Here is a 12,466-nt window from a genome sequence, read left to right as displayed (position 1 = left end):
AGGAGTGGAAAGGAGGAGTGTGCTGTCACAGTGTGGGGAAAGCAATTAGAGTCACATAACAATGTATGTATGAATTTTTGTATGGGGAAAAAAAGTGTATGTGAAAGTCCTGACCCCTGGTACCTGTGAATGTGACCTTGTTTAGAAATAGGGTCTTTGAAGATATTAATAGTTAATATGAGGTCATACCTGAGTAGGGTGGGTCCTCATCTCATCTGAGTGGTGTCCTATAAAAGCGGAGAAGAGACACAGAGAGACAGACAGAAGGAAAACAGCCACGTGAGGACAGATGGAGTTAAACGGCAGCTGCCTAGGAATGCTAGAAGCCAGGAGAGACAAGAAAGGAAGGATCTTCCCTTAGAGCCTTAGGAGAGAGCATGGTCCTGCCGACACTCTGAATTCAGACTCCTAGCCTCTAGAACCGCAAGACAATAAATTTCTCTTATGATAAGCCTCCCAGTTTGGGGTGCTTAGTTACGGCAGCCCTTGGAAGCAAGTACGGGACTCTCCCCACACTGGGTCTGTCTCCCACCGTCTTCTCTCAAGCCATCTATGGGCACAAATGGTTAACACACTCGGCTGCTAACCGAAAAGTTGGAAGTTAGCCTCCACCCAGAGGCTCCTCAGAAGAAAGACCTGGAGATCTACTTCCAAAAAATTAGCCATTGACAACCCTATGGAGCACAGTTCTACTCTGATACACATGGGGTCACCACGAGTCAGAGTCGACTTGAAGGCAGCTGGTTAACCTAGCCACTGTTATGAAGTCCATTTTATCCAACACAAGATTGCTTTGTATCGGCACATCCCTGATTCTTAGTCTAGAAAATTCCACTGGCTTTTCAGGAGAGCGTTCCTTCAGACTTCTCTCCAGTGTTTATCTCCTCGGTGTGTTTCCTATAATTTGCAAAGACTAAAGATTTAAGCTTCTTTTATTGCAATGCACTTTCCCTGCCCCATTATGCCCATAACTCCCTGTCTCCTCCTGTAGAACTCCCAAATTCTTTCTGCACACGCAGAACCCGCCCCACAGGCAGGCCTCACCTGTGCCTAGGCAGGTGCTCCCAAAAAGTGCTCCGGGCTTCAGCTTCTGCAGGTTGAACTCTGCTTTGCCACGCGCCTCCTGATGCAACGTTCTCATTTCATGTTGTCTGGATATCAGCTTAGTCCCAAGTCACAAGGGCTCCTAATACTGTGCATGTGCTAGCATCCGTCCCTTTCTCCGTGCTCTCTCTCTGGGCCTTTGAATCCTAGTGTTCATGATGTACAGACAAATCCTTTACTGCACTGGGGGCCTGCACTCTTTGAAGGAACTCAGTGTTGAATCATTTGGAGATGGGAGGAGTAAGAGGACGTGAATAATTGTGTCCAGCACCACCTGGGTTATTGTCGCGGTCAGCTTCTCGGACATGTGACCTGTGCAGCCACATAGGGCCCTGCACTCAGAAGGGTCACATGCTTGGTTTAATTCTCTGCTGTCATGGCCTTGAAATGCTGAATGATTTTTTAATGAGGGCTCCTGAGTTTTCATTTTGTGCTGCTGTTGTTGTTAGATGCCATCAAGTCGATTCTGACTCATGGTGACCCCGTGTGTGCAGAGTAGAAATGCTCCCTAAGGTTTTCAAGGCTATGACCTTTCACCAGCAGATCACCAGGCCTGTCTTCCGAGGTGCCTCTGGGTGGTTCAAACCACCAACTAGTAGTTTCAGCTAGTAGCCGAGTGCTTAACCGTTTGCATCACCCATTTTGCACTGGGACCTGCAAATTATGTCAGCCACCCCAGTTCTTGTTGCTGCTGTTACTATTGTTTTATGTTCTGGCTCACCTGCATGGCAGGGGATGAGACTGCAGGCTACCTGAGATGTTTCCCGGTGTCCAGCCAGAACCTCACGGCCAGTCAGATGGCAGGGAACAGCAGACACAGCAAAGGACATTTCTTCGCTCTTTTCTTGCGCTCAACAAGCATTTCTTGAGCTCCGCTCCGTGCCAGGCACTGAGTTAAGGGCTTTGGCGGATACCAGACTCAAAATGACATTCCCTTTCTTCAGGGCCCATTCAGAACCCCAGTGCTCCCACTAAATAAACCACACTCCTCGTGGGATAGAAGGGAGCCCTGGTGGCGAACTGGTTAAGAGCTCAGGCTGCTAGCCAAAAGGTCGGCAGTTTGAATCCACAAGCTGCTCCTTGGAAACCCTATGGGGCAATTCTACTCTGTCCTACAGGGTCGCTGTGAGTTGGAATTGACTTGATGGCACACAACGGCAACAGTGGGGTAGAAAGAGTGCTGAATTAGAAGTCAGGGAACCTGGCTTTTAGCCTCTGTTATGCTCTTGACTTGCTTTGTTGACCTTGGGCAAGTCACTTCACCTGCCTGAACTAAATTGCTGTTTGCCCAAATGTGGTTGGCCTCAGATAACCTATATCAGAATCCCTGGAAATGCATATTCCTGGACTCTACTCCAGAGTGACCTAATCGGTATTTCTAGGGTGGAGTCCAGGCATTGTAATTTTATAAAGCTCTGTGTTATTGTTGTTGGGTGCCCTCGAGTCGATTCCGACTCATAGTGACCCGTGTGACAGAGAAGAGCAGCCCCATAGGGTTTTCTAGGCTGTAATCTTTACGAAAGCAAATCGCCAGGTCCTTCTCCCAGAGAGATGCTGGGTGGATTCGAACTGCTAACCTTTCAGTTACAGCCAAGTGCTTATCCGTTGCGTCACCAGGGCTCCTTATAAAGCTTTGTAGGATTTTAATACATTATAGTTTGAAGACCTCTGAAGTAGATGATCTGAGGCCAACTTTGGCTCTGACAATCTGTGTTTAATCATTTCAGTTCTTAAAGTGGGTCTTCATATTTGCATGGACAATGTGCCATGTCAAGGAAATGTAGGAGACTAGGGGTCAGCATGAGAACAGAGAGAATAGGGGGGCTGTTGTTCACGGCCAACCTGGAGAACAATCCACTGAGGGAAGAAAGCAAGGGCAGCTCCATTAGGGAATAAAAACAAACTGCCTGGAGGCGTAGGAAATGGTGCTTTATGAAGAGCATCTCCGGGAGGAACTGGGAACAGCAGTCCCTCAGCTGGATATGAATACGCGTGGTTCTGCTGCTCGGAACCCCTCACAGCAGACCCGCAGGAGCACAGGCTTAGGAATGTGAGAGAGTGGAGCCCTTGTCACCCCTGTTGTTCTTGAGGGCTGGGCTCTGCTCACAGCTAATATTCTCGAGCTGTGCTGTCCAGTACATTTGCTGACTAGCCACATGTGCATATTTAAATTTAATTAATTAAAGTTAAATAAAATTAAAAATTTAGTTTCTCAATTGCACTGGTCACACATCACGTGGTCAATAGCCATGTGTGGACAGCAGCAATTACAGAACGTCTCCATCATAGAATGTTCCAGTAGTCCCTGGCACAGATGGTTAAGCACACGACTACTAACCAAAGGGTTGGATGTTCGAGTCCACCCAGAGGCGCCTCGGAAGAAAGTCCTGGAGATATGCTTCAGAAAAATCAGCCATTGAAAATCCTATGGAGCATAGTTCTACTCTGTACACACGGGGTCGCCATGAGTCAGAACTGACCGGACATCAGCTGGTTAGAATGTTCCACTGGCCAGCATCATTCTCAAAAGAGCAGAAACCTTATCCATCACCCTCTTCTGCACATGCCTTCTAGCTGCTGGATGTTTGTAAAGAAATGAGGTTACTTTAGGATTGTACTCTCTGCCACAGCTACTGCCGCTCCTGTAGTGAACTTCTAGAGCTCTTCCAAACCCTAGCCCCGTCTGATTAGCCTGGCCTTGGGCAGTTCTCACTAATTTAGGCATGCCCGACCTGTCTGCTTTGCCTGTTATTCTCAGCATTTTGGCAGAAAAGCTTCATTTTTCATATCCCCCCATAAGCCACAGGTCACCTCCTTTAAGCCTGTCTTAATGGCTCTAAGTTTTCTTAAGCTTGGTCAGACAGCAGGCACACAGCTTCAACTCGCTCTGGGAAACACGTGTTGACATCTCTGCCGTTGCCTCCCACGGCTTACTGAATACGCTTGCAGTTCATCCAAGCACGAGCATCTCTATAATCCCAGCATCACTCCCTGGTCTCTCCTCTTCCCCGTTGGAGCCTGTTCTCCAGGTTCCTTGCCCCTCCTCAACCCCTCCCTCTCTTGGGGAGGCTTTAGAAAACAGCCACTGAAAGCAATCCCCTCAAACTCCTTCTTCCTGCCGAGTGCTCCCTCTCCTGCAGCCCTCCTTCCTGATCTAAAAACCTTCATTAGGATCTACCTTTGGGCCAGGCCCTGGGCTAGGCAATGGGGAGACCAGTATGGATTCTCTGGGAAGTCATTGTTTAGGAAGCACTGAGTTTCTCTTTATGATGATGGAAAATTTGGCAATGGATATTGGTGATGTTTGCACATGATCAATGTAACTGACGTCACTAGACTGTGCACGTGAAAAGTGTTTAATCTGCAAATGTTGTGTTATGTACGGAAACCCTGGTGGCGTAGTGGTTAAGAGCTACCACTGCTAACCAAAAGGGCAGCAGTTCATATCCACCAGGCACTCCTTGGAAATTCTATGGGGCAGTTCTACTCTGTCCTATAGGGACTCGACGGCAATGGGTTTGGTGTTTTGGCTTTGGGGAGTTACGTATATTTTTACAACAGTAAAAAAAGAGATAACATAAATGATATCACGGAATTGTAGACCTAAAAAATGTTGAATTGGCAAAAGTTGTGTTATATGTATTTTCACAACAATAAAAAATTTTAAGAAGTGATTGCTTTCTCAAGGAATTCACCATCTGTGGGAGAGAGAGAGACCCCAAACCACAAACATACCGGGAAGTATGTACAGGAGTTTGAGCAGGGTACTCTGGGTACATAGATGGCAGAACAGTCGACTGCTGGAGGAAAGAGGCATGTGGGCTTGGATTGCCTGGGAGTCTAACCACTTCACGGAGTCCTCTGCGGAAGGGTTCCTGGCTGAGGCGAAAGGGTCTCTTTTGCCGAAACCCAGTGTCAGCCACTGGACTCCTTGTCTAGTTTATGAAAGCCCTGCCTTATCCTCCCTTTCTGCCCATGGGCTCTTTCTTTCCATATACTCCCAGCCTTGGAATTCTCACCCAGCTCCTGAGCCCTGGGCCTGCCTCGGTCAGGAGCCACCAGGCCTTCCCTGAGCCCTGCCCATTTTCACGCCTGCCCCAGCCCTTCCTCCCCAGCCTTTCTCTTCCATGCCAGCTTTAGCCATGGCACAAAGCTGACACCAGTCTCCTCGCCCCCTGACCTGCTGACCTCCTTTTCTCCCCTTCCCACCCCCTAGTCCTCCCTCATTCATCCCCTTCCCCATGCTCTCCCCATCTGTGCTCTTCTAGAACTTTCCTTAGCCTGGACTCCAGATTGGCCTTGCCCATTAATAGTGAATGAGGTTTGATTCACAGATCCCTCACTAACTCATTCAGTAGGCATTTCCTGAGCAATACTCTTGGCCCTGTGCAGGCCTTAAGGATTCAGAGAGAAAGTCTTTGGGCTCAGGACACTCCAGCCTGGTGGAAGGAACAGTTTGGTAAAGAATTAGCACACAGAGCAGTGTGGCAGAACACTATCAATCATATATGGAAGCTACAACAGAGCAAGAGAAGGAGTTGCCTTGGGTGGGGCTGGGGGCTGAATCTTCCCTGATGAGTAAGGAGGCAGTCAGGTGGACAAGGTGGAAAGACATTGCAGGCAGAAGGAGATGCAGGTGCAAACGTGCAGAGCAGGGAACCACAGCGACCCAGCCGGGCAGCCCTGGCTGGCAGGACCTCATCTTGCCACCAAGCAGGCGGCAGCCCAGAGGGAGGCTGAAGCAAGAGCAGGTTAAGGGGCCTGGGCTCCTTATGAGCCAGAGAGGGAGTTACGCAGGTTTGCGTATTGGAAAGTGTATTCTGTGGGCTGTTTGGAGGGTGAGGCTGGGTTGGAGAGGATGAGACGAGGAGGGAGATGCAATAAGGGTGGATGCAATTCCCTAGGGACATTCTCCACCAGTGTGGAGCCCTAACATATAGGAAGAGCCAGGCTCTGCCACCTTGTCACCCTCTGCCACCTCCCAGTGTTGAGGCTCATTTCCTCTGAAAGAGGGGGAAGTGTCTCTTGTGGTTGCTTGTCTCCTGCGCCTCTAAGAGGCGAGCATCCTAGTAGACAGGCAAGCCTTTACTTTTATTTTTATTCCTGCGGCATCATGCTTTCCTCCTCCTGATATCCTCACCTTCAGCACATGGCCCAGCAGAGAAGTCAGTAAATAAAATAAAGGTGCTTAACCATTTGCACCACCCAGGGACTTCTGGTAGGCAGGATAATGGCATAATCCCATTCTATAGATTTGGAGACTGAGGCAAGGAGCTGGCCTGACCTGTATTAGCTTCCCGTTGCTGCTGTAACAAATTACCAGGAATTTAGTGGCTTAAAACAACACAAACTTATTATCTTACCGTTTTGGAGGTTAGAAGTCCAAAATGGGTTAGTAGGACTGTGCTCCTTCTGGAGGATCTAGGGAAGAATCTATTTCCTTGCCTTTTCCAGATTCTAATAGCTGCATGCATTCCATGGCTCATGACCCCTTCATCCATCTTCAAAGTCAGCAGTGTAGCATCTTCCATTGTCTGTCTGACCTTCTTGCCTCCCTCTTATAGGGACCTTTGTGATTACACTGAGCCCGCCTGGATAATCAGGATAACCTGCCCATATCAAGACCCTTAACTTACTTACCTTTGCAATGTCCTCTTGCCATGTAAGGTAACATATTCATAGTTTCTGGAGTTTCTGGGGATTAGGACATGCACACCTTTAGGGGCCATTATTCTGCCTACCAGGAGTCCCTGGGTGATGCAAATGGTTAAGCACTCAACTACTATCCAAAAGGTTAGTGGTTTGAACCCACACAGAGTGCCTAGGAAGACAGGTCTGGCAATCTGCTTCCAGAAGGTGACAGCCTTGAAAGCCCTATATGCATAGTTATACTCTGCACACATGGGGCCACCGTGAGTTGGAATCCACTCGACAGCAACTAACAACAGCATTCTGCCAACCACATGACCTTTCTAGGGTCCCTTTGAGGTTTTTCAATCCCAGGACTCCTTAGCATCTGTGCCACTGACCCACGCTCTGTCCAACTTTGTTCTTTCAGAGGAGACGACATTTGAAGCAGGAGTGAAAGTTCAGATTCACAGTCAGTCTGAGCCACCTTTCATCCAAGAGCTGGGCTTCGGGGTGGCTCCGGGGTTCCAGACCTTCGTGGCCACACAGGAGCAGAGGGTAAGTCCCCCAGGCTTCGTAGGTCGGTGGTTCTGGCCTACTCTGGCTCCCACAGGTGTGTGAGGAGGAGAAACGGTGCTCCCACCCCTGGCAGGATCTGAATCCACCCAAGAGGGTGGAACAGGGCTGGGCTTGATATAAGGACTTACATGAAAGTCCTGGTTTGCATACTTATTGATGTTGACATCTCTCCACGGGTCTATGTTGCTATTAGTATGCAGAGTAAATGAACAACATTCTTGGAAACCCAAAGCGTAACTTCTTCCCACCCCTGGCGTAGGTTGGAGAGGAGAAAGGTGTTGGCTACCCCCCATCACCCAGTTCTCCTGTTCCACCTCTCAGTTCCTAAAATTGGATGTGAGGGGAAAGCCAGCTTTTTTTTTTTTTTTTTTAATTTCACTGAGTTTCCCACTCCCCTAGAATATTCTGTTGCAGTAAACTTTCTGTGCAAGTTCATTATTTCAAAAAAAGGAGGCATAGAGCATTAAGGGAAACTGTTAGCCAGGGTTTGCTATGTTTTGTTGAAATATAAAACGACCTGCAAAGAGAAAAGGAATGGGGTGTCACTTGCCAATAATAGAGTTTAAGTGGGAGAAGCCTGCTGGTTGGGTTTCTGCCTGCCCTTTGATTTAGCACGCACTGGGGAAGGGACCCCAGCCGGCCAGCCAGGACCACTGCGTCAACTCTGCCCGTCAGTGGAGTGGGGTGGTACAGCCTCATGTCCGACACAGGTTTTACATTTCTAATGGGGGACCTTCCCACATTAGGGAGAAAGTCTCAGAGCAGGACTAGGAGAGCTATATGGAAAGTGTTTCTTTCTCATATTCCCTGGGTATTTGTTTTCAGATTTGCCTAGAATGGAAGCTGGAGAGGCTATGACTCTGAGCGAGTCCTAAACTAGGTTATTGAAGACCGTTTGCTCTGGGAGGCTTTGGGCAAAGAGCTAAGTCAGTGAGTAGTAGCAGGCAAGGCTCCAGGGTGTAAGAAAGGGAGGATCAAAGAGAAGGTGAAGGAAAAGTAAGAAAAAATGCAACCAGACAGCTGTTGCTGTTATTAGCTGCTGTCGAGTCGACTTTGACTCACGGTGACCTTGTGTACAACAGAATGAAATGCTGCCCCATCCTGCATCTTCCTCACAATTGCCAGCATGTTTGAGTTCCTCATTACAGCTATTGTGCCAATCCACTGCACCAAGGGTCTCCCACACCCTTGTTGGCCCTCTACTTCACCGAACATGATATCCTCCTCCAGCAATTGATCCTGCCTGAGGATGTGTCCAAAGCAAGCGAGTCAGACAACCTTCTCTTGTGATCATAAGGTTTTCACTGGCTAATTTTTGGAAGTAGATTGCCAGGCCTTTCTTCCTAGTCTGTCTTTGTCTAGAAGCTCCACTGTAACCTGTCTGCCGTGGGTGACCTTGCTGGTATTTGAAATATCGGTGGCATGGCTTCCAGTATCATAACAACACCCAAGCCACCACAGTACAACAAACTGACAGATGGGGGGTGGATGCAGGCAGTAGGAGAAGGTGAAGTTCAGGGCTAAAGGTTTGAGTCAGGAAGAGGGAGAGTTGGACTAGGAGGGCAAAGTGGACAGTTGGACGGGCAGTGTGGGCAAGCTCAGAGCCTAAGCTGTTAGCCTTGGCCAGTGTTTGCGTTGCTCCCTTCTGCATGGTGTGAAAGTAAACCCACCTCTTTTTAAAGGGCCAAGCACTCGTCAGACTAATAAGCATGCCCGTGAATTCACTGGCTATCTAAAGGTGAATCTTTTGCTACTTGTCCAAGACAAACCTGACTTCGTGGTTTGTTCAGTGTACCAACCACCACTATCATGAATTACTCATTCGTGTTGACATCTCTTCGTGTCTACATTGCAATTAGTATGCAAAGAAAATGAACAAGGTTCTTTGAAACCCAAAGCGTAACTCCTTCCCACAGATAGTGAAGGTTGGAGAGGAGGAAGTGCTATGTAGGTTGCTGCTTTTCATCAGCCTGAGATGTGCTTATTCCTCGCCCGCCCCCCACTCACTCCCCCCTTCCCCCCATCAATGATACTGAAGAAATTTCTGGGCTGGTTGGGAAGTTGCAGCTGATGACTTCTAAGAACGCTTGATTCTCTCTTTCTCTTGCCAGTATGAAAGAAGGACTCCCCATTGTGAGCAGGATTTGAGAACAGAACCTATTCCCAGCTTCAGAGGGCAAATTTGTTGTTGGTTTTGGAGTATATTCTCAAAAAATCAACCGCATTCATATCAGTATTACTATGATTATTATAACTAATAAGATATTTGTTAAGCATTTTACAGTCTTCAAAGCATTTCCGCATCATCTCTTTTCATCATTTTATTCACATTAATAGAGAAATACAAAAACACATCCCAGAGCTAAATCTAGTAATACATTATGTTTACATGTATATAAAAGAGCATATTCATAGGAAATAAGACTCGAAGGAAAATAAGCCAAAATACCCACAGTGGGGGAATTATGAATGATTTATTTTCTTTTCTGGGTTTTTCACATATTTTATAAGGTGGCTTTGCTTTGTTTGGAGCCCTGGTGGTGCAGTGGTTAAGAGCTACAGCTGCTAACCAAAAGGTCGGCAGTTCAAATCCACCAGGTGCTCCTTGGAAACCCTATGGGGCAGTTCTACTCTGTCCTATACAGTCACTATGAGTTGGAATCGACTCGAAGGCAACAGATTTCTTTTTTTTGCTTTGTTTATTCGTTCAGCAAATATTTATTGAACACTGACTATGAGCCAGTGATGGGGATATAGTGGTGAACAAAACAGACCCAACCAAGCTCTACCCCTATCGAGCCAGTGGATTAGTAGATTTTTTCTTGAAGAAAAAAATTATGCTACGTCAGATATGGGGTCCCTGGGTGATGCAAAAGGCTAACACGGTCTGCCACTAGCCAGAAGGTTGGCATTTTGAGTTCACCCAGAGATGCCTCGAAAGAAAGGCCTGGCGATCTGCTTTTGAAAAATCAGCCTGAAAACCCTGTGGAGCACAGTTCTACTCTGACACACATGGAGTCACAATGAGTTGGAGTCCACTCAACTGCAACTGGTTTGGTTAGGTTAAGCCAAACGTAATCGGGGGATTGACCCCCCATTTGTATGTCCTCACTCTGCCATTAGTACCAGCCTCTCCAGCTGATCCTGCATTTCATTGATTCTAAGATGCACGTTTTTGTTTTTTTTTTAATTTAACATTTCTGAAATCAGAGTTTGTATTACAATCAATGGTATCTTACAATTACAATTGATGGTGCTTTTTCTTTCCTAGTGGTACAAAAAACCATGATGCATCTTACAATCAGTGAAATATGATGACTCCATTGTTCTCACTCAGGATTCTGCTACTCCAGCTCAAAGCGCAAGGAAACCTTGCAAGAAGTCCAGGGGTGTCAAGAGTGTCAGGAGCAAAAGGCCTTTTCCTGGAAAGTTGGTGTGAATCATGCTAAGAAAATTAAGTAAAAGCCCTAAGGAGAACTGGTGACTTAAAGGAATCTTGCCCTGAATCCTTTTGTAAATCTGAAAGTCCTTTTGCAGGGGAAAAGTTATCCCACTCATGCATAATTACACACACATACTCTTCTTTCAATATATTTTTTAGATTTTATTTTATAATCCAAGAAATGTGCCTGCCATTGGGCTGTAATCCAAACCAAAGATTGCTTTTTTGTTTGTTTTCAATCGGCATCTGCCCTCAACCCAGTTAATCAAGGTATGTCCTGAGAAACGCCCCACTGGCTGCCTCAGCTGCTATAGGAGCCCCTGCACAATCCCAAGGCCACCACCATCATAGACAGGCAGAGGAATACTGTGCTGGGAGAAAAAATGGAATCCTGGAGGGGCAGCTGTTGTTGTTGCTATGTTTCAGCTCATTACTGCAGCCACTGTGTCAATCCATCTCCTTGAAGGTCTTCCTCTTTTTCGCTGACCCGCTACTTTACCAAGCACGATGTCCTTCTCCAGGAACTGGTCCCTCCTGATAACATGTCCAAAGTACACAAGACGAAGTCTCACCGTCCACACTTCCAAGGAGCATTCTGGCTGTACTTCCAAGACAGACTTTTTCCTTCTTCTGGCAATCCATGGTATATTCAATATTCTTCACCAATACCATGATTCAAAGGCATCAATTCTTCTTTGATTTTCCTTATTCATTGTCCAGCTTTCAAATGCATATGAGACAACTGAAAATATAATGGCTTGGGTCAGTCACCCTAGTCCTCAAAGTGACATCTTTGCTTTTTAACAGTTTAAAGAGGTCTTAAAGATTTGCCCAGTGCAATACATTGTTTGATTTCTTGACTACTGCTTCCATGGGCGTTGATGGTGGATCCTAGTAAAATGAAATCTTGACAACTTCTATCTTTTCTCCATTTATCATGATGTTGCTTACTGGTCCAGTTGTGAGAATTTTTGTTTTCTTTATGTTGAGGTGTAATCCATACTGAAGGCTGTAGTCTTTGATCTTCATCAGTAAATGCTTTAAGCCCTCTTCACTTTCCACAAGCAAGATGGTATCATCTGCGTATCACAAGTTGTTAATAAGTTTTCCACTAATACTGATGCCATGTTCTTCTTCATATAGGCCAGCTTCTCAGATTATTTGCTCAGCATACAGATTGAATAAGTATAGTGAAAGAATACAACCCTCACACACACCTTTCCTGACTTTAAACCACACAGTATACCCTTGTTCTCTTTGAACAGCTTCCTCTTGGTCTATGTACAGGTTCCTCATGAGCGCAATTAAGTGTTCTGGAATTCGCATTCTTCACAATGGTATCAGTAATTTGTCATGATCCACACAGTAGAACGTCTTTGCATAGTCAATAAAACACAGGTAAACATCTTTCTGGTATTCTCTGCTTTCAGCCAAGAGCCATCTGACATCAGCAATGATATCCCTTGTTCCATATCTTCTTCTGAATCTGGCTTGAATTTCTGGCAGTTCCCTGTCAATGTACTGCTGCAACCATTTTTGAATTATCTTCAGCAAAATTTGACTTGTGTGGGATATTAATGATATTGATCGATAATTTCCCCATTTTTTTGGATCACTTTTCTTTGGAATGGGCACAAATGTGAATCTCTTCTAGTCAGTTGGCCAGATAGCTGTCTTCCAGATTTCTTGACATAGACCAGTGAGTATTTCCAG

General features: G+C 46.4%; 1 protein-coding gene across 2 annotated transcripts in view; it reads left to right on the top strand.

The window, feature by feature from the left end:
- ASIC2 (acid sensing ion channel subunit 2) overlaps positions 1-12,466 on the top strand; it is a 1,284,497-nt gene that overhangs the window by 1,188,602 nt on the left and 83,429 nt on the right. For both annotated transcript variants that reach the window (XM_004385412.1, XM_004385413.1), the window contains exon 3: positions 7,163-7,290. In XM_004385412.1, coding sequence (XP_004385469.1) covers positions 7,163-7,290 — 128 coding nt within the window. The remainder of the gene's footprint in view (positions 1-7,162; positions 7,291-12,466) is intronic.

The sequence above is a fragment of the Trichechus manatus genome, unplaced genomic scaffold (genome assembly GCF_000243295.1).
Source record: "Trichechus manatus latirostris isolate Lorelei unplaced genomic scaffold, TriManLat1.0 scaffold00138, whole genome shotgun sequence".
Taxonomy (NCBI): Eukaryota; Metazoa; Chordata; class Mammalia; order Sirenia; family Trichechidae; genus Trichechus; species Trichechus manatus.
This window is presented reverse-complemented; position numbering and strand designations above follow the sequence as displayed.